At 39.0% G+C, this 21,784-nt stretch overlaps 1 protein-coding gene across 1 annotated transcript in view; it reads left to right on the top strand.

Annotated features, from left to right (window-relative positions):
* MICU2 (mitochondrial calcium uptake 2) overlaps window positions 1-21,784 on the top strand; it is a 166,435-nt gene that overhangs the window by 138,487 nt on the left and 6,164 nt on the right. The window contains exons 7-8 of the mRNA XM_009890644.1: window positions 4,914-4,976; window positions 14,005-14,102. Coding sequence (XP_009888946.1) covers window positions 4,914-4,976; window positions 14,005-14,102 — 161 coding nt within the window. The remainder of the gene's footprint in view (window positions 1-4,913; window positions 4,977-14,004; window positions 14,103-21,784) is intronic.

Genomic DNA, 21,784 nt, shown 5'->3' on the forward strand with positions numbered 1-21,784 from the left:
TTCTAGCTGGGCTTTGGCCCTCCTGATTTTTTCCATACATAGCCTCACTACCTCTTTGTAGTCCTCTTGAGTGGCATGTCCTTCCTTCCAAAGGCCATAAATCCTCTTTTTTTCCCTGAGTTGCAACCCTAGCTCCCTGTTCAGCCAGGCCAGTCTTTTTCCCTGACAGCTTGTCTTTCGGCACACGGGGACAGCCTGCTCCTGTGCCTTTAAGACCTCCTTCTTGAAAAACATCCAGGCTTCCTGGGCTCCTTTGTCCTGGAGGACTGCCTCCCAGGGGACTTTGTCAACCAGGCTCCTGAAAAGCCCGAAGTCTGCCTTCCAGAAGTCCAAGGTAGCAGTTCTGCTGACCCCACTCCTTGCTTCTCCCAGAATCGAAAACTCTATCGTAAATAATAATAAAGATATATCATAAATAATAAATAAGACCATTTCCCAAGACAATGTTCCCAGAAGCCTGTAACTGAGCCTGCAGATACCCTACACTCATTTGTTGCTATACAAAATCTTTTAGGCATGAAGAATTTGCTCTGTTAAAATGCTAATTATTGTGCTCATTAAAAAGAAATCAAATTCTAACTAAAGTCTTTATTTTTAACCTGCCAGACCTGGTACAATCCTAGTGAATTGTTATCAGAGTAGCAGTGCCCTGATCACCAAAATATGTCTGTTATGGCTGTATTGTCCACCTACAAAACAGTATGTTACAGGGGAACGTAAGTCTATGAGCACAGTGAACCTGTTCAGCCTGTATCGCCTCTGCACCAAAATGCCATGTTAACTATAGTTCCTTTAAATAGGTACTGTGTTGGTTAAGCAAATATGCAGATTCTTGCAGAAATACAGCACAGCTCTCTTGGGGAGATATACAGTATATCATATATTTAATATCCATTACCCATTTCAGGTAATTCTAATTGAATCAGCCAGTATGAAGAACAGAAAGTCATCAAAAGTAGAGGTGAAAACATTATACAAATCATTAAAAATAATTTGATTTCTGTATAAGGCAATCAAATTAAATGAAAATTATTCTAGTTAGATCGATTGTTACTTGCATTTCCTTTAGGGGCTATATAGATAAATTAATATAGAGTGGTAAAAAAAACAAACATAAAAATTGTTATATCAACTCTCAAGAATCATTAAATTCAAAGAAGTCCCCCAGGATGCAACCTAGTCAAAAGATGAGTTTTCTCACATGACTGTTCACTGAACATTTATAAGTGGCGACTATTTTAAAGCAAAACTTGATTTTTATAGGTTAGGTTTAAAAATAAAATTTTTTGAATGCAAGAATCTGGAAAAATGTCTGTGTGTTAATCTCTGTATTACTCTAGTTCTGTATGCATCATAGAAAGCCTCTATATTGTGTGGCTAATCTGTCGTTTGTCTTGTCCCAGTTGGCATCTCAGAAAAATACATCTAGCTATTCCATAGTTATTTCCACACTGTATTTGACAATAGTATCAGGAAACTTATGTAAGGAAAGGGCAGTGGAAAAGAGTAGTGAAGAAGCAGCAATTAGGAGACAGTTATTGTAAGGAGGATGTGATGGGAAAAGAAATTTCAGTGCTACTTCATTCTCTTGCTTTGTCACCTCTTCTGATTAGACACCTATGTACGTCGACATTATCTGTTGATCTAGACTGTAAAAACTTTGAGGTAAGAACTTTGCCTTTCTGTTTGCAAACTGTCCCATCATTCTTTGAATTGTGTATATCTCAATTCTCACATGTTATGGGATAAATGGGCACAAGATGTGTCACGTGAGTCATTCAGGAAAGGAGAAGGGTGACAAACAGACTCTGCAACCCAAGTCCTTAGTGCCTGCAGCACGTGATGGAGATAGGCTGTTCAGACCTGTATGAATCACACACTGAAGGAGTGTGAGATGCAGGACTTCCCAGTATACTCAGTGCTCTTCACTAGCATAAATTAATGTTCAGGAAAGATCTTGAACCCAATTCCATGTTTTGAAGAAGAGAGTTCATCTTGTCCTCCATAGCCTTTCCATTTCTGTGCACATTTTAGTTTCCAGTAGGAGTTAAAATTCTGTCCCTTCCCAGGGAGAGATTCTTCTTCTCTCCCCTCCGTTCTTCTTTGTGTTCAAGCCAATCTGTTTTTAATTTCTGCTTCATCCATGTTTCAGTGGTAAACATTCACAATATAAGAAACATCTTAGTATTAGGGCCCAGAATCATAGCAGTCTGTATTTTGAGGTGGGCATCCGCAAGGATTTGTTGCTGTGCCCTGCAACTCCAAGATGAAGAAGATGTGGTAGAAATGGCATGTTCACAGGTGTTAGTTGCCACCCTTTAATCAGCCCCTGCCAGAATGCAAAGAATTATTTCTGAGTCATGTTATCTGCATCTTTGTGAGGACAGTAAGATACCTCTGTGAACTCTGCACTTCCAAGACATTCACATGAGACTTGGTGAGGGGGATTTCCAGATGTGCACATAATAACCCATGCACATTAATCTGAGACCTCCCATCAAGAATAAGGCCACCAAAGATCCCCAAATCCCCAGCAAGTGAGGAATTTCCCTGACTCTGTCCTGATGAAAGATTTCTAAGTAAAATTAATAACAGTTCAAAAATATTGGTAACGGATGTATGGTAAATCTGATGGCACATGCAAGAGCTGTGTGATTTAGACTTTCTAAATAGACCGTCTTTATACACTTGTCCTGGACAGTAGGTACCACAAAAACCTTGTAGAGATTCATCTAGGGCTGAATGAACCAGCATCTGACACTGTCAGCAGTTGCAGTGGTTTGGTGCAGAACACCTCTGTGGTCCTAGAACATCCACAAGCACTAACCTCTCTGAAACAACTGGAACATTCTTTTTTTTTTTTTTTATGACTGACATAGCCTTTCTGCCAGCTCTTGTCATCTTCACAAAAGATTATTTCTTAGTATGTCTTTAGTAAAGAGGCATCAGTTGTGCGTAATACATCTCATTATCTTTGAATTAGCCATTAGTATCTTCCAATGATGAACAGATATAAATGTTAAGTACAGCTAAATGTTACATGGAGCAGTTGAGTATTAGAGTCCATTTCTCAAGGGCAGAAATCTTCTCCCTTTGTGACTAGTTGCCGCACTGTGCTGGAAAAAATCTGCAAACTACTGGAAATAGTTTCAAGCATTATAAGGATCTACATACAGTTTAACATATAAACTAAATCTTCCAGAACACTTGTGAAAAAAAGTTGTACTGTGTGTCTGTGCTCTTTAGTAGTCTCTGCAGATTTTTTTAAGAGTCATTTAAAAATAAAATACAAAATAGAAAAAAAAAACATATTTTCTCTTGTTTGGAAAGTATTTGCAGTTGTATTTCTTGTGTGTGAGCAAAAGATGGATTTTTCAGGTAAGAAAAGATGTAATTTTTCAGTGAGAATATGGACAAGCAGTTGTGTTTTTATCCAGAGCCATATATTGCTTTTTTTGCTATGAAGAAATTCATAATGCTTTTACTGTATTAGACAATTGGTTTGTAAGTGGGCAAAAATAAAAAGAATGTGGAGAAACTTGGAAGAACTAGTGCTGTTTAATTGTCTTGTTTTACAGTATTTATTTTGATAAATACTATCAAGGAATGCCATTCAAAAATAATAATAGAAAGTAACTATGCTGAGGAACTCAAAAACTGAGGCTGTGAAAAAAAACAGCACAGGTGAATTAGTGAAAATTTGAAGGCGAAGGGAAGACCTTTGGTAACACAGTTAGCATTTTTTTTCCTACTTACTACTTACAAGCTTCTCTGAACAACACAGCAAAAAAAGGAAAAAAAAAAAAAAACTAAGAAGAGATTGGTAAACCCCACAAAATCATAGCTGTGCAAATTTGGTCATGGATTTTTTTTCCTAGTTTTAATGGGCAGGGTGAGGAATCACTCAGAAATGTTTCAGAAGTAAACCAGCAGATTCGAAAACCCTGAGCATTAAAAGCATCTTTCCTAAAGTCTCCGACTCCAGAATGCTCGGTGTAAGTCCATATCTATACCTGAAATGTAATAAGTCCCTTTTTCTTTTGTTTTTGCTGTCCTTTTGAGGATTCGTGCACATGTCTGTGAAAGGTAGGTATACCCTGTGCTAAGTTAAATCACTCATTCTTGTGGCAGTGTTGACCTTCCAAGCAAAAATACAGTCAAAGAAACCTTGCAGCTAAGATATACTTGAGCTGCTGCAAATTAAAACACTTTCTATATTAGCTTAAAGCTGTACTTGGGACAGTGGAAGTTATGTTTTTAAATGTGAGTCATTTCACTACAAAAAAAAGTCTTCTTAGCTAACTCATTCAAGATTCATTTATTTGTGGGCTGGAGGCAAAACTCAAACCACATTCTGCTTAATGCCAGTTCTGAAAATGCATTTGCTTATTTAATGAAATTCCTCTTTGTTGTTAGTTGTATGGCACCTCATTTGAACAGGTATGTTTTTCCTGTCTAGAAGATCATGTCTGTAGCAGAACTATGCAAAGCTGCCTAGGAGGACAGCGTGAAAATCACAGGTTAATTTTTATTTCCCGAGTGACCCTTGATGTTATACCCCTGAGTTTTAAAGTCTTATGGAATAAATGCTAAGCTTTTATTCCATTATTTATGCTAAGTGGAAGAAAATCTCTAAAAATAGAGTAAGCGCTGGGTTGCAAGAGATAGATTCACATGCTCTGCTTGACTATATTAACCAAAGTAGATAAGACATTCCTGGGAAAAAGTATGTCTGAATAGCAAAATATCCTTAAGTATGCAAATATTTTGTCATGACTGAAGAACCTTGCAGAAACATAATGACTTTATAATGAAGAAAAGGTGAAATTAATGCAAGTTTCTGAAAAATGAGACTCTTGTATGACCAAATTTGTAACTTTCCTGTGTTTTTTTTCATGTTTTAACAAATACAGCTACAGAGAATCATTGGGAAGGAAGATGATGTGAAAACAGCTGGAGACGATACAGTATTTCGGGTACGAAATTGAGATACATTTCTATTTACAAAAGCATTGTCATATTTCCCATGAACTTCTGTTTTTTTTCAGAGTTTTTAGATAAGTATATAAGCATCAGTATTAGTACTTTAATTGAAAGTGCATGATTTGTCAACTGCTTTCTAACTGGGAAAGAAAAATGTCATTTCTGGATCTCTTGATGAAATGTATGCAATTACTATATTTTATTACTGTGTGGTCACTCCATTATTTAGTAAGCCTCTGTTTCAGAGTAACTCTCTTCTGTTTATGAAAACCTCAGAAAAAAACTCTGGATTGCCATATGAGAAAAGATGGCTTTTCAGATAGAAATTGATACCTTAAACTTACCTAAGTGCTGCTATTGCAGTCATATCAGCTTATTCTGAGTTGGTTTGAAAAGTAGTTGCTGTCATTGAGGTGGCAAAGGCAGGGATTACTTTAGTTAGGTCCACTTCCAGACAGAAATGGCTTAGACGCAGACCAGAAGAAGAAACAATCTTAAGAGTATGATCTTCCACCTGAGTTAGAAGTTTCACTGGATTGCAGACCATTAGCAAATGGCAAATACAGCTCGTCCGTGAAAGGAGCAGGTAAATGCCTGCTCTCTTCTGTTTGTTTTCCCCAAATCCTGCCAGTGTAACCTACCTTCTTCCTTCGGCAGAGTCTTTGCTAGCTGCCATCTCTTCTTCAGTCTCTAGTTAGCACAGAGACAAGGTATTCTGTAGCCTGGATGAGATTGAATGAGACTGAAAACAGAGAGGTGGAAGTCCTGACCATACTGAAAACACCTCAGAAGCAGCTGATGAACTGGAGCGAAAGAGGGGAAGACTACAGCTGGATTATCTCCAGCTATTACTATCAGGTGCTGCTTCCATCAGCAGCACTACTGTAGTTGTGTGCTTAAATTGGATAGTGGAACTGAGGGATATTGTTCTCACCACAAACTCGTTTTCAACTGTAAACTGAAAATGGGTGATTAGGCGTAGGACAGCGACTGCTCATGTTGGAAGCATTCAATCAGAAATTTAGGCAGGGCTCTGCTTTATAAACCTTATCATGCGTCAGCAGTTTCTACAAAGAGTTGGTCCAGCTTGTGTTCTAACCTTTTTCTCCTGCCTGGGAAAAAAGGGAAGTGGCACTATTGCCAACACCTTGAATATTTACTAGGCATAAACTAAAACTGTCTTGTGATGCATAAGAGTTTTGCTCCCTCAGTATGCATCCGGAGTTCAGTTAAAAATCGTTTGACTGACTAACAACCTTATGCCTTCCTGAATCTTTTCATCAATCACCAGATTAAAATAACTAGGATTAATAGGGCTGTCTGCTCCTCAAAACCAGTTTCAATTGAGACTTAACTGCCATGAGAGTGAAAGAAAAAAGATCTTTATTCTGCATGAATGCACAGCTATAGTATAAAATTTCCAGAGAAACTTTGATACAGTTGGACAGATTTAGTTATAAATGCATAAGCTTTTTGGGAGCTAATTAAATACCTGAGCCTGAATGTCTCGATTTTGTTTTTGTCTTGCTTCAAATTTTGTCTTCAGAATTCTCCATTGAGAAAAATCTGAAGTTGTTGTAACCAGAAAATATTAGTTAATACGGTTTCTTAGCAGATTACAAATGGAATTATAGTCTGCTCAAAAGAAGAATTAAAGAGTACAGCTATCTTGAAATTCTTCTAGTCTCTATATTTCTGCTTGGCAAAGTCCAAATTATCACTTTTCTTTGAATTTTTATTTTCTTTCCTGTCTCTGTCTCTCACAAAAGAAGTTGATTATAAGCAGTGAATCTGACTACACAGTGCATGTTTACCCATTATTTTGAATAATTACAGTAGTCATAGTATTACTGTCAAGCACTGCAGATAAAGCATAAAAATATGTTTTTTAAATTGACTGTGTTCTTTGGAAGCTGAGATACTGCAACAGAAGTTTGGTATTTGGGATAGTTCTTTATTTCCACAACAGTTTCACAATTTGTGTAGGAGTTTGCTGGTCTCTGATACCAAATGGAAAACGTCACTGACTTATAAAAATAAGGTATAAATGGTAGTCTGCAAGTTTATTTAACCACCAGGTATATCCAGGTGTGTTCCCTGTGCAGTCTGTAGACAGAGGTCCCAGTCATTCATTTACTGTATGAGGATACCACTTAATACTCATTGAGATACTGTATTAGGAAAAGAAAAAGTAGTTCGTTTGCTCCCAGGGTGCTTGTATCTCTCCCTCTTTTACTGAGACTTTGACTTACATATCTAAAATTCATAATTTCGCCACGTAGTAATGGCCCTTGAATGGGATGGCAGTGGACTTGGTTATCCAGATTAAATATATTTCAGTTGAGGGATTTTATTTTTCCAATGTTATAATTGGTGCTGGAAGAAAAGCCAAAAGCCTGGCCTTAACCAGCCCAGTCTTTTGGGAAGTTCCACGCTGACTTTTGCAGAGCAGGCAATCTGATTTACTCATAGCCCAGGCATGCGTGCAGACAGTGAAGGAGAGATGCAGACTTACAAGACTGGCAGCCTGGTTCTTTCTAACTAGACTGGAGAAAATGGTGCAGAAGTCAACAGAAGCAGTGACTATCTCACCTCAGCCATCTTCCCATAGCCCGGAGAAGATACTGCACCTGGCTTCCTAGCACAACTGTTCTGCTTCACTGAGACATCCAGCTGAGCACTTGGCCGTGCTTCACAGAAGAGGAGAGGCAGACTCCTCACCTGGAAGTGGTGCAGAGTGTTACAGGAAAGTGCATGAGCTAGAAGAGTTTGGTGTGTTTTGAAGAAGGTGTTGCTCGGTGAACAGCACTAGTTGCTTTTGTATTAACGCCCTGAGTTCCTTAAAAGGATACTGTAATAGTGACAGGTGCATTAACGTTCTGGTAGTGAAAACAATGCTAATGGTTGCTGATATCTACAGTACAGCGCAGTCGTGTAGATCAAGGACTTTGCTCTTGGGCCCTTCAATTTAGATTAATGAGTTATCAAGTAGTTTCAATACCTCTAAATTAATATGCTTTGTGTAATGGCTAAACTTAGAAAATAATTTTAGCTATTGTTAGGAAAGGAATTACAATACAGAATGTTCTGTATTTGTTCTTAAAACTGAATTCATGTTGGGAAATAATAAGTGCATTGTCTAATTTCCAAATGATTAAACATATGATTCTGGATTCCGTAATGAACACATTTTCATACAAAGTATCTCATTTACATGTTTTTTTTTAAAACGTTTAACGAGTACTTGGGGACTCAGCTGTATTAATCTCTTTTAAACGGAAAACTTTTGAACTAAAATTCAGCCTGACTATAAGCAGTATACTTTTAGACCCACACATGGATATTTTCCTATTGATTGTGTATCAGTTGTTTTAACCTGTCTACTTGTCTGTCTTTTCTTTTTTTTGTTGTTGTTTTTGTTGTCCTAACAGCAATGAATGACATCAGTCATTCACACGTTTATCACCACCTAGTTGGTCAGCACAAGGTTTTTACACTTGGACCTTCAGACATTGCAGCATTGCAATGCATCTCCTCAGCCACAGAGACTCTGTGGGCCATCGTAACCTGCCCATCTGCTCCCTAGAATTTCTAATTAGTTTAAAGTTTTCTGTCCATAGCTTCAAAGTCTGCAGAGCTCTGGGCCAGAATAACTAAAGACTGCCTAAACTGAAGGGGGAAGATGGTGGTTGAGAGCTATGCTCTTCTCATGCAGTAGTACTCTGTAACAGGGGTGCAGCACATAGAATTTTGCAAGAATCTGGTCCAAGACTAAAATTAATATCCCTCTCCAAAAGAGTGTGTCATTAATCTTGTCACCTCTCAGTTCAGATGCAATGCACATTTTTTTCTTGACCTATCTTTTCCAACATAAATGTGTATTTTTTATATCAGCAGATTAACATTGAAATCTGTTGAAAAGCTTTTAGGTACTTTAGATCAAGGAGCACTGCAATGTTCCTGTGTGCTTTAAAAGAAGCTCTCCAGGCAGGTAAACCCCATAAAGAACCAAGCCGTGTGGCGTCAAAATCACAGAATCACAGAATCTCCTAGGTTGGAAAAGACCTGTAAGATCATCTAGTCCAATCATCAACCTAACGCTGACAAGCCCACCACTAAACTATGTCCCTGAGCGCTATATCTACACAAAATATTAAGCTATTTAAAAACTGCTGCATTGCTGTTTACCTCACGGAGAAGGAAATTATTTTGGTTTTCCACATGATCTGATGACTTTATAACCTCAAGAGAGACAAAGAAACACGCTTTCTGACATCTTTCTAAGTACCTGTTCTGCACATATATTAAATTTGGCTCGGATAGCAAAAGTGGCTCCCACGAGGAATTCATCTGGAAGCATGTTGTGCTTTCCATTGCACAGATGTGCGAGGCAAGGCTACCCCTTTAGTCTCTGCTACTTGACGTAGTCTGAAGGGCTTTAAACCTTATAGCTAGAGAAGGCAGATAGCAGTGTGGGCTCCTGACAGGCTGGGGAAGGCACACTAACAGCTTTGCACTAAGCTTTAGTCCTTGATTCGAGAGAGTAAGAATCTGGTCATAATCTCTGAAGGCTACCTAGTGCCTTTGCTTGTAAAATTAATTGGAATAAACTGGAAATGGTGCATGTAAGCATGCTCAGTTCGCATTTTGTGATAACTGAAACTTGGGATGGCAGCCCAAACAGGGACTGCCTGGGGACGCTTTTGGACAGCAAGGTGGGGGAATTGGTCACAGTCCATCTGAATCAGTTTTAGCGCCGAAAGGGAGGAGGTTTGCTCATGCTGAGATTGGGTGTGCTCCTCCTTTGAGGCCAAGTCCACGTTAATCAAAAGAGCATGCTTCACTGAATGTCATAGCTCCTGAGGGGGGTCCACGGCACGACAGGGAGGCAGGGCCTGAATTCTTGTGAGGGACTGTCCCCAACTGTGTATAGAAGCTGCTTTTCCCTGCTGCCAGCGGTGCACTGGTCAGGCAGCCTCGGGCTTTGCAGTGCAACAGTGCCATTCCCTGACTGCTTGAACAGCAGGTTCTGGTCCCTCTCAACCTGCTGGTGACGAGACTAGTTTGAACCTGTTCCTATTTTTGGCATAAAGTATCTCCTACAACGTCTGCTCCCAGATTAGCTTTAGCACAGTTGTCTGGAAAACGTTTTTATTCTGTACCTCCCATGAATTGATGCAGAACCGTGGGTGACACACTGAAAGCTCAGGACGTCCATGACGTTACATCTTCTTCCTTGCTAGAGGCACTGACAGTACAGCATAGCCATTCTGTGGCATTAGTTGTCATTAAAAAACCACTAATCCCCAGATAATGGGAATGCTGGATGTTGTTGAATGCTGGGTATAAGCTGCTCATTGCTTAGAAAACGCCCCATCGGATTTCTTCACAGATATTGTCAGTTATAGCCTCTGGAGGAAAAAAAATGTGTACAGTTTACCCTGTCTGTATCAGACCTGATGTATTCTTGAATCCTACCTCTTAAGAAAGTGCCTTGCGAAACATGAAAAACTTTAGTACATGACTAAAGCTGATTCACCCTAAAATGATGACATTGTTCATTCTGGTGTCCACTTGAGGCTGGCTGGGCTTTTCCAAAAAAGACTGCTTTTGGAGATCTAGATGTCCTGGTCCCACTAGCTTGCCCGTTCATGGTTCTTTTGACTGGCTGTACCTGGTAGGATTAATTTAATAATGGATACATCTTTTAAACCTTCTTCCCAGAACTGAGTTGGAGGATATATCCCAACATCTTAGAGACTCTCAAAATGACAGAAAGCTGGATGTTCTTGAGCAGTGTTTTAGGCTAGGCTGCTTAGATTGAAGTCTAAATTGCCTCCAGGGATGGAAGCCTGGCATGATGAATTGACTGACCTAGCAGCTGAAAAACAAAGAGCATTTCAGGGAAGTGGTCTCAGAAAAATTTGCAAAGATTTAGTCTTACTTTTGGAAAGATTTGAGACATCACTAGCAGACAGAAACTAAGATATTGGTCTCTTTGACCCTCCTCTCTTTTCCACCCCTGTTCTTCGTCAATTCACTCTACTTCTATCTTAACCAAAAAAAATTTCAGTCCAAAATATGTATTATTTTTACAATTTCTATCAAAAGAAGATATTGCACAGCAAATACCATCTCCCAGGAAGCAAGTAAGAGAACAAGGAATATATTACAGATTTAATCATGATGAATGCTTTCCAGTCATGCCTCAGGCAAATTCTGCAATGAAAGGTGGTAAGAATCTAGAGACAGTAAGTCTATTAACATTTCAGATGAGTTTTGAAAATCAGTTAGGTACATTATTCTGAAAATCCTGTCTCACTGTGTGATAAGTTTCTTCTCAGTGGCACTTGTTGCTACTTGCAGCAGTATCAGGTCCTAAATGTCAGAAGCTCAGTGGGGAGCTGCAGGATTAGGTAGGTCTGTGCCCGTGACTCAGTGTTTGCAGCATCAGGCTTCTATGTTAACAGTCTGGGTCATGAGGAATAAATGTTATCTGATCTTGCTTAAAAAGGAATTATTGCATAATTCAGCAGTTGATGGTGCTTTTGAAAAGTGTACGAGGTGTTAATATTACTCTAGGAAAATAAGCCCATGTTTGTAATATGTACACACATGTTCATTAGTTCATATAGACTTGCGTGGCATCAGAGCTTGGTCTTTGGGATTCTTCGTCAGAATCAATGGACCCTGGAACATATCTGAGTTCCCCAGTTGAGATACGTGTCCCTGCTCCATCCCATGCTTGTGTCAAGATGAGACTCAGAACATCACCATCTTTTCTGCACTCTCTGCCTCAGCTTTCTGTAAGGCGCGCAGCCCCAGAGGGTGTAGTGGTGCACCCTCCTGGAGCTGAAGCCACCAGATACACCAGAATACAAACTTTCACTCAATTTAGATAGCAGCTCTGTGACTCAAAGCTACCAGTCTGGTCCTTTATAGAGCTCCAGGATTAGGTTACCATTTCATTCTCATTGCCAAGAGAGACATTCCAAATGTAAGTTATTCTTTTACCTAAGCTTAGGAGGGTGAGGTGTTGGAAATATTAACAGAGCTCTCATTATCTTCTAACAAAGATTTGTCATGTCAGTACTAATTTATACAGTTCAGCAGCAAAAGCTCCTAATGATTCTGTGGACAAAAAGGAATTATGTACTAACATGTACTTTAATTTAATAGCATTAACTCTAGGAAAAGCAATTTTTTGAAATTTTACCCTTAAGCTGTAGTCTCTGTGGTCTCCTATTGCATGTTCTGTTTTAAAGAAATGTACTGTTTTGTAGTTTTAAAATACATTTAACTCTCACTAACATGGTGTTTGGACATCTGCCAATTCCACTTTGGAATTTCAACTGATAAAGAGGGTAGCCAACAAGTAGGTGCATATTTGTTATAAATCCAGGGATAGGCTTTGTCATCTTAGATAAGATGAGATTGTTTGTATGTCTTCTTCTAGCTTATAACTAAAGAAGCATGAATAGAAGAAAAAAACATTTTCTGACACAGACTTAGTTTTTAAAAGGTTGTTTTAAACCTCATTTTTCAATTTGTTTTCAATGCAACACTGATTTTAATATGGTGTAATTAAATTGGAAGCATTAAATTGTGTACTCATGAGTTCAGTTTTTAAAATTTCATCAGCAAATGTATTTCTTGCGTTTCTAAGGACTCCTTTAAACATGTAAGCAAAAACCACAAAAAGCAGATTAGAATCTCGCTGCAGTGAGAAATATGTGGTTTATTCTCTGTCTCTTCTTGGAAAACTTTGCATTCTGACATAAATAGTTTGGGTTTGAATTTCAAATAAGCATACATGAATGTTTAACTTTTGACTTTCAAAAAGCATATACCAATGTTTATGCATCAGTCTTCACAGTAATCTGAAGTGTTTAAACTTCAGAAGGATGGACCTTGTGGTCAGGTATCTTTGCCTGCAGTTAAATGATAAAAGTTCAATAAGTACAGTTTGCATATGGCTTGAAAAGTTTTTTTTTCTGGATTCGCTCATACATAACTCGTATCACTGGCATTTAGTGACTTGTAGCTTGCAGTAGAAATGAGGAATGTTACCTCTTTAACTATAAAATAACTGTGTCACATATGCAGTAAGCATGAAATACACAGTGGACTAATGGGACTTGTTATTGATGATGCTGAAAGCTAAATAACCATTAGTATTAAATCTTATGAATAGACTCTTGTCTTTCATCTTACCTCTTCAACCAGATAAAAGACACAGAGGCTATTTAGATGTCATAAGAATAGTTTGTTGAAATCCCTCCGGACTTACAAAAAAAAATCTCTCTTCATGTTGCTTAGTGTTTTGTTGCGTTCAAAGAAATGCCAGTATGCTAGTGCTGAAAGAAGAATAGAACAGAAATCCAGCATTATGTGTGGTTTTAGGCTTGCTAAAGATGCTGTTGAGTCGAAATAATGTGCATCCTTTTTCTACAGAAATCTTTTCATCAGATTTAAAAAATACAGAGAAAAGTCACTAACATTGAAAATTTGCAAGAAGTCGCGTAAGACCATATTACAATTGAGCACTGTGAACATTTTTATTTTTCTAGTTTTGTTTCTTAGACTATCATGAATTTTTTTAAATGGCTGTAACAAATTAGAAATACCTGAACAAGAACTTTTTTAGAAAGATGTTAACTATATTTTACAAAGATGTTAACTATATTTAAAGCCTCTATTCACCTAGTCATAAAGGTTTTTAAAGGTTTAACCAGCAACCTTCTCAATTCTAATAATAAAATACACCAAAGGTGGTTGTAAATTGTACTCATCTTTCATGCAGAATATTAGAAGCAGAACATATGATACAGTTAGCAGTTGATGTGGAAGAATTATTCAGCTCTGAGGTCTTGTGTGATAGCTTTGGGAACAGTAATAAAATTGCAAGTATGTCTTGTGAAATTCCGGTTCAAATAAATATTTCCAGATTTGTGGTGAATAATTAATAATTAATAATCATACAATGCATAATAATTAATCATACAGTTTTTTATTTTATAGGTAGCAGAACTGGAAAGCTGTGGTGTTAATACCATGTTGCTGGTACATTTCTTTGGAAAAGAAGGAAAGGAAAAACTTCGCTATTCTGAGTTTTTCAGGTATTTTCTCAGCTAGGCAAGCCTAACAGCAACCAGTCCTCTTCCTATCCTCTCTACTTTGCACCAACACTGGCATTAATCTGACCTACACTGAGCTGATTCAGAAAATTAAGCAGGTAATGAAGCAGGAAATTATTCATGATTTTGCATGATTAAATTTCTAGTTTAGTTCATGGAGTCTGCTGTCTGCAGGAGGAGTTGAGCACCATGATAAGTCCAAAGCAGCAATGGGCCTGGAGGCCACGAGGTTTGAGACTACCATTCTTGACAGCTGTTGGGTGGCATACCTTAAGACAATATGATTCATGAATATTTTTCTTGATAAAAATTACCAAAAAAGTGACTGCTAATCAATTAAAAACAACTTTTCAGAGTTGAGGCACCCCCCTCCTCATTACAACTGTCATGGTAGGCTGCCGGCAGCTTCTCTGCTTGCTTCAAATTCCAGCTTCTGTTGAAACTTTACCTGTGCCTTTACCATTTGAACTACTTTTGCAATGGGACTATGCAGATACTTCATGGCACTTTATGTCAGAACTGAGAATTGAGCCAGGTAAACACCAATTCAGACTGAAACTGCAGTGAAATACCAAGTGGCCATTACTCCCAGAAACTGAGCCAGATGGTATACACCAATTCAGACTGAAACTGCAGTGGAATACCAAGTGGCCATTACTCCCAGAAACGTAGCGCTGCAAACCCATCTGTTTCACTGTAAGCTTTCCAATCAGAAGTTAATAGAAAGTTCTAAGACTGGTGTAGGGAATTGTTCAGTTTATGTGTCATATACATGTTAGATGGTGTAATCCTTGTCTACATCAGAGTGTGGAGTTTTGCTGTGGTTGCTTTCGACTTGAAAACCCAACCAGATATCAGCTGTAGTGTTTTAACTGGATGACATTCTTTCTTCCAATGTTTATTTCAATCAGTAATGATGACCACCACCTACACAGCATCACAACTTAACTGGTTAAAACTCTCTGTTACTTGGGAGATCAATTTTTCCTGTTAGTGTGAACTCCAAACACATCTTGCTATGTGAACCTGGGCCCAGAATCCAAATGCACAGTCTTTCTTTGGGATAAATGGAAGTTAAGTGCCTAAATACCTGTGTGAATCTTGACACACGTATTGCAGCACAACATCAAGAGAAGATTATCTGTGTCAGCATTACCTTTTCTACAAAAATAATCGGTCGTTTACAGACTGCAAAAATAAATCGGGGTAATATGCAGTTTATGTTCAGAAGCAGAGAATCTGTGTCAGCCCTCTTAAAAATGAATGTTTTTGCAATCAGTAGAGGTTTGGGGAAAGCCAGAGTAGAAAAGGAAGAGTGGCGATTTTTCTAACACTGACAAGTGTTCGGCTCCACTGGTTCTGGCACACATCAGTCTTCAAATAAACAACCTTTCTCTTTTGAAGACCGTGACTCAATAGGAATCTAAGTGAGTAAAATAAGTTTAAGATGCCTCCAGCTCCCTTTTCGGTAAATACCATAGACCCTCTCAATGAAACAAAAGGCAGAGAGCACCAGTAAAAGGTTGTGTTTGCATATATGGTGTAAACTGAAAAGCCTCGGGTTTTAGATAAAATCCTACATTGACCCAATGAGGCATGACATTGATGAAACTATGTAACTAGTACATTCAGAACACCTAGGTTAAAGACCTTTGCCTACCACACAGATAGAGGCCTGTAATCAAAATCAAACTCCCACATCTTGCTCTTAAAATTTGTGGGATAAGTGTAAGGTTTAATGCAGGTAATTTTTCAACAGTGGCAGTTATGTTTCGTAGAGCTGGAATGTGCCTCTTTATCACTGCGTAGACACTCCATCTCAGTTGCAATATGACAGTGAAGTTTGTTTAACACGCAGAAAGGTGAATAAAAGGATCGCTGTCTTTTTAACCTGTGTGAAGGTATCACCTTTCACATGATTTTATTTGCAAGTAAATCAAGCACATCATTTCTGGGTTCCTATTGTTCAGAGAAAATGGGATTTCTATCTGATGGCCTCTCATAACATTTTACCTTACGTGGGAAGCTATTGTTGGCTGTTTGATCAAAGTGCCACGCTGTTTTTACAAGAGATGACTGATGAGCTGTACAGACATAGATCATTGTCAAAAGCAGAAAATAATGGTGGTAAACGCTTTTATCATTTTCCAAGTTCTTGCCTAGAAAGCTTTTCCATTGATCGGTGTAGTACCTAGTAGAAAGTAGGGGTGATTAGGTTTGATTAGGACACACTAAAACTTGTCACATTAGTTAAATACACAGATATTGCACAGATATTGTGAGTCCTTGAAACTAAAAAAAAAAAAAAGCAGGAATCCTTTGTTTGTGAAATTTCACTGTACTTACATGGGAATTCAGAAAGCTGAGACGAGTATTCTCACTTCATTACTTATATATATTTTCCTCATGCTTCCTCCTTTTCAGTTTGGCTGACATTAAAAAATCCTTTTGTAAGTGTGCAACCATCTGTATCTACGTGTACACCAATGTTGTCCGACCCTTTTAGTCCTCAGTCCAAACATTTAAAAAATGTCAGACAGCCACAGTCAGTATATCAGGGCAAGGAATTGGCCCTGTCCTCCTTTCTTTGCATTCAGATGGCACAAAGAAAATGGAAACTGTCTACATCTCTTCAGGTGATGTGGAGCTGATGTAAGCCAGCTCTTGTGCCTCCCTTCCTACTGCCCCGAGTGCAGGAGGCACGCTGATCTGATATAAGGAGGGAAAATGGTTAAGCATGCTGTTCTCCATCTGTCTCCGCCTGGTGCGTGGTTCTTGGGAAATCATTGGTAGGTGATACACAAAAGGACAGTCCTCAGGCTGGTTTTTACCAGACATAAAGAATGAGACCATGAAACAGAGCGTCAGATCACTTTCTTTGGCCTCTGGGAGCATGGAGGTAACCTTTTTATAGGCGTTTTGTGACACTAGTGTCAAGCTCTTTTCTCACTATCCTCCAGAACAGTGAAAGCAGCAAGCAAAGCTGCTCCTTTGCATTCTCTGCTGAGCATCAGCGGTGGTACTCCCACTTTGTTCTGCAGCTTCTCCTGGGCCTGCTTAGAATTAGTGGAAGGAATCCAGGATGCACACCATCCTATGTCTTTCCCGTAGTAAGAAGGTGGTTTCAGAGATCTTAAGGTGGGACTCATAAACACATGTTCAGCTCCAGACTGCTACATGATTTCTTGCCAGTTGTATTGTCCTTAACATAAGGACCATATGATAATTAATAATAATTCACAACTTCAAAAGCAACAGCTTGTTTCCCTGGCAAAAGTTAGGAAATTTAAATCTAAATTATTCTGGAGTATGTTTATGTACGTCACTAGTAAAGGTGTTGCCTCCTAGTCAAATGCAGCTGGAACTATATTCTCCTGTATCAGTTTAAGAAAATATAAAACAATATGCAGCAAGCCTAAAATCATGTAATAAAGAAGGGTTCAATACAAGAAGCTGTTTTGCACTTCAACAACAGTGTCATCTTCTAATACCAGGACTCATCTTAGAGAATGTCACATTTCAAACATGAAGCCAGAAGTTCTCTTTATTTATAGGCTTTATTTATAGGCTTTTTGTTCTTTTGCATGGGTTTCCCCTGGTTTTTGAGACAACTAATTTTTTGTCTTTCCCTTCCGAAAAAGTGTTTCACTTGTGCTTTAATTTCCAGTTATGTTGTATGCACTATTTTTTATTCTGAGTAGAAAAATATTTCATTTTCTAGGTATAGCAAATATTTCTTCTTGACAGCCACTGTTGGTTTTTTTCCCTGAAAAAAAGTCCCTTACTGATCTTGTTTAAGTATGTCTAATCCCAAATAAAAGAGGAGACAGTAATTCACTCCCTATAGCAGTCGTAAACTGTTTGACTTTTTTCTGTAATCTGTCCCCAAGCAAGCTTAAATCTCTCACAATGTCCTTGAAGGACAAAAAAAAAAAAAAAAAAAAAAAGGAAAAAGTGCAGAGAGTATAGAAAGAATAGAAAGAATACTCAAAAAATTTTCTAATCATTGCTCATTAGGATTTGAAGACTTATAAAAAAGTACTTGCCATTATGGTTATACGATGGGCATCCTTTAATCATGTAAGGAAAATGAACATTTCAAATCCAGTTTGTGGCATTTTCTTAGGTCATTTGTTGCTTGCAAACTTCTAATCAGTTTTTTGCACCAGAATTTTGCACCAGAAATATTCTTTAATCATGGTTACTTTTGTATTTTCTGGTTTAGCTTGAAGGTCATAAATTGTATAACTATACACAAAACATGCCTTTTCCCTACCTGTCCTGTTTCTTTACTTCAGTATTTTGAGTTCCTTGGTACATTCATTTGAAACCTTTCATTTAAGAAACCAGAATGATCCAGGCTGAACCACACAGTGCTGGTGCTGACGTTTGTCTGGTGCTGTTCTGTGTTTGTGCCCGTACGTGGATGCAGAATCTCTTTGAGGTGGCATCGTCAGCCGGTAGCACCTTTGCTGTGATGGTAGCTTGTACATTTTCAGTGATGTTCATCTAGGGATTTGGAAGTGCTTTGCAGAAATAGAGCATGATGGCCTCTTTATTTGTCTCTGCACCTACACTTGTATCTATGTGTGTGTATATGTATATAGAGCCCTAATACACATAGACATTACATCTCGTGCAACGAGGGTCAGACGATGAGGAAGTGGAGATGGGAACAAAACCTGGCTTTGTGATTGTATATTCCTATCAGAGCTGAATCTGAATAGTTCCCAAATATTTAGTAAAGGTGCTGAGAAGAATCTCTGTTTCTTCCTTTCCTATATACTTAGCAAAGGAATAGCTTGATTAGTTTCTTGAGAATGTTTGTAAATGAAAGTGAGTAGTTTTGTTTTGTTTGGTTTGGAAACATTAAGGACAGTAAATCAAAGAGGGATTTGCCTGTAATTCTGAAAATGGTGAGATGGATTCACTGTCTTACCGCCTGCAAAACTGAATTTACAAGCATAAATCTAAATGTTCTCTAAAGGTTAACGGTCAAGCCATTATTAGATGTTCTATATTCTGTTTTGAAAGTCAAATTGCAAAAAGGCAACCTTGCAGCTGGTTTGCAACAGTCTTTTGGTGCAGGGAGGGTTATCAAGTCTTCAAAAGGACTTGAGTATCCAAAGAGGAGCTGAAGCAGAGTTTGAGTGCCAGGGTGGTATATCAACCGCTATCTTTGTTGTTAAGTTTCCCTCCTATAAATCAGTGCGACAAGAACTGGTCAGGTCTGTATTAGAGTGTTAAAGCTCTGAACAGACTTTCAGTTCAGGTTAAGAGGTATAGGATGGAAAACTTTCCCCAACTCTTCCTTTTGTGTTTCATTCTACTACTTTGTTTGCTGTAAGGAATACAACACTAGCACTTAATTGCAACATCTCAGGTTGGAGGGGGAATAGCTGCATTCCTGAGGTCTCCCCACTTTTATTACATTTTCAGTTCTGTTAAAGCTGAGTTTCCAAAAGGTCTTGAGAGACTCCCTCTTTCTACAGTAGAGCACGTTACAAAATAAGGGATAAATCCTGATAAGGTTTCTGGATGCTGTTATAACATGACAATGAATTTGGCCACTGGCCTTCAACGTGGGTGTTTTAGAGTATGGATAGAACAGGCTGTCTTAAAGAACGTGCTGTCTGCTCCCAGCCTTTTCCCCATCTTACGAATTGATGATTTACCTTTCCTTTTTGTTATTTGGAAACTTAAGATTTTCTTTTATTTTCAAGCTACTATAGCATAAGAGTATTCCCAGTGTAATTATTTTTGAAGTGTGGAGCACATCTACAATCAGAATCCAGTTCCCATAGTTGAGGTCTGGCTCCCTTTAACATCCCTGGCCAGCTCCCACTGACTTTGGGAGAGAAGAAGTTTCATTCCTATGCTTGTTTTTCCTAATACCTGGAGAAATTTTTAAGGAATTTCATCGCACTGTGATCCAGAAGATACAAAAGCAAGTATCCCTAGTGGTGTCTTGGCATTTAAGTATCAAGTTTTACTTCCTAACTAGAAAGTCATTAAAAATAACTTTTAATAACTTCACTTTAAAAAAAAAAAAAACTCATTAGGATTTTTAACTCTCATATCTGGGAATAAGAGTGACCTAGAATGCTTATGCGATGATTCACAGTATTTTAATTTTTGTAATATGGGAGACTATCACATATAAATTTTAAATTACACGTTTCAGCTGCTGCCCCAAGTAGCATTTAGTACGGCAGGAAGTCTTCCCACTCTGGCTTGCCAGGAGCAAGCCTACAAGTTGAAATGAATTTTTTTGTACCTAAATAAGTAATTCCTGCTCCCCTCCCTAATCCATGTAGTGCAGCAAGATGCACGTCTCTTGTGCCACAGTAAGGCTGTAGTGTCATTGCTCCAAAGCAGCTGGAAAGGGCAAGAACCCAGGCCTGAGAAAAGGCAGTGGAAAACACACAGTGGGGCTGGGGAAAGGAAAAGCTTCATTCACTGTCCAACTAGAAGAGGGTGCAGAAGCAAGCACACGTCAAAAATGCCACAGCCAAACCCTTCACTTTCCTCTTTGGCTTTGCTGCACCTTTCAGCTGATGTGTGTGGCTAGGTGGGCCACCCGCTCCTTCCTCAGCATGTAGAAACACTTGGTCTTTCAGCTGTCCTGCATTTATTGGGTATGGGTAGAAGGCAGGGCACTGAGGGTTTCCTGCTGCAGGAAATGCAATATTTAGAAAAGAGGGAAGAATATGTAGTTTGTCATCACCTGTGGCTACTGACCAGTACAGCAAATGACTGCATTAGCTCCCCAAGAAAAATAACTTATACTTTCAGTAACAGATCTTAAGTCTGTTGCAAAATGTGGCCACCTTTCATAGATTAAAAGCAAAGAAAATAAAACACATGGTATCTTGTTTCCCTCCATCCACATTTTGGGTATATTTCTGAAAGTGACCTCATTTTCAGCAGCTTCTCCTCCCCCAGACCAGACATTACATGGTTGGAAATGACAGTGAGAGATGCAGCTACTGTTCTGCACGGTCTCTGCTGTGCCTTCCAGCCAAACACAAGCCACACATCCCAGATACCATCTACTCCTTGCCATTGATGGCCGCTCCCAAAATGCAGCCAATTGGCCCTAGTCAGCCTCTGCTGGACTGACTCCATGCCTGGTCTACATGCCTGGTCCATGCCTGGTCCATGCCCGTCCCACAGCTCGACCTCCCTTCCCAGGATCCGGGAAGGCCCTTGCAGGCGGTGGGGCAGGACTGCTTCTGCTAGCCCGGGCTGGCCCGTTTCCCTGGCACATGCTGACTGCTGGGCTGGCCAGAGGCAGCAGTCACCTCACGTGTTACAAGGACAGGAGCTGCATCTGAAAAATGAAGAGTGGTTTGCAAGCTGTGCAAGTAAGTTCTCGCTGGTCTGTAGTGAAGGGGCCTCCTCTTCACACTGGTGGCACAAACAGGTCCTGTGGCATTTCATCCCCTTGTGAGAGCGATTGTTGGGGGACTTGAAAGTGAGCCAGATCTTAAGGTGGACTGTGGAGGAATGTGTTTGACTATGTTGTGGAAGCCTTGCAACACCCTTTACTGGACCAGAAAAATACCCATATAAAATGTGAGAGCATATCATACCCCTCCTCAGTATTACCCTAATAAAACTCTAGCCTGAAAGTTAAAATCACTTCCACTGCCAGGCTTTCA

The sequence above is a fragment of the Charadrius vociferus genome, unplaced genomic scaffold (assembly GCF_000708025.1).
Source record: "Charadrius vociferus isolate BGI_N301 unplaced genomic scaffold, ASM70802v2 scaffold278, whole genome shotgun sequence".
NCBI classification, from domain to species: domain Eukaryota; kingdom Metazoa; phylum Chordata; class Aves; order Charadriiformes; family Charadriidae; genus Charadrius; species Charadrius vociferus.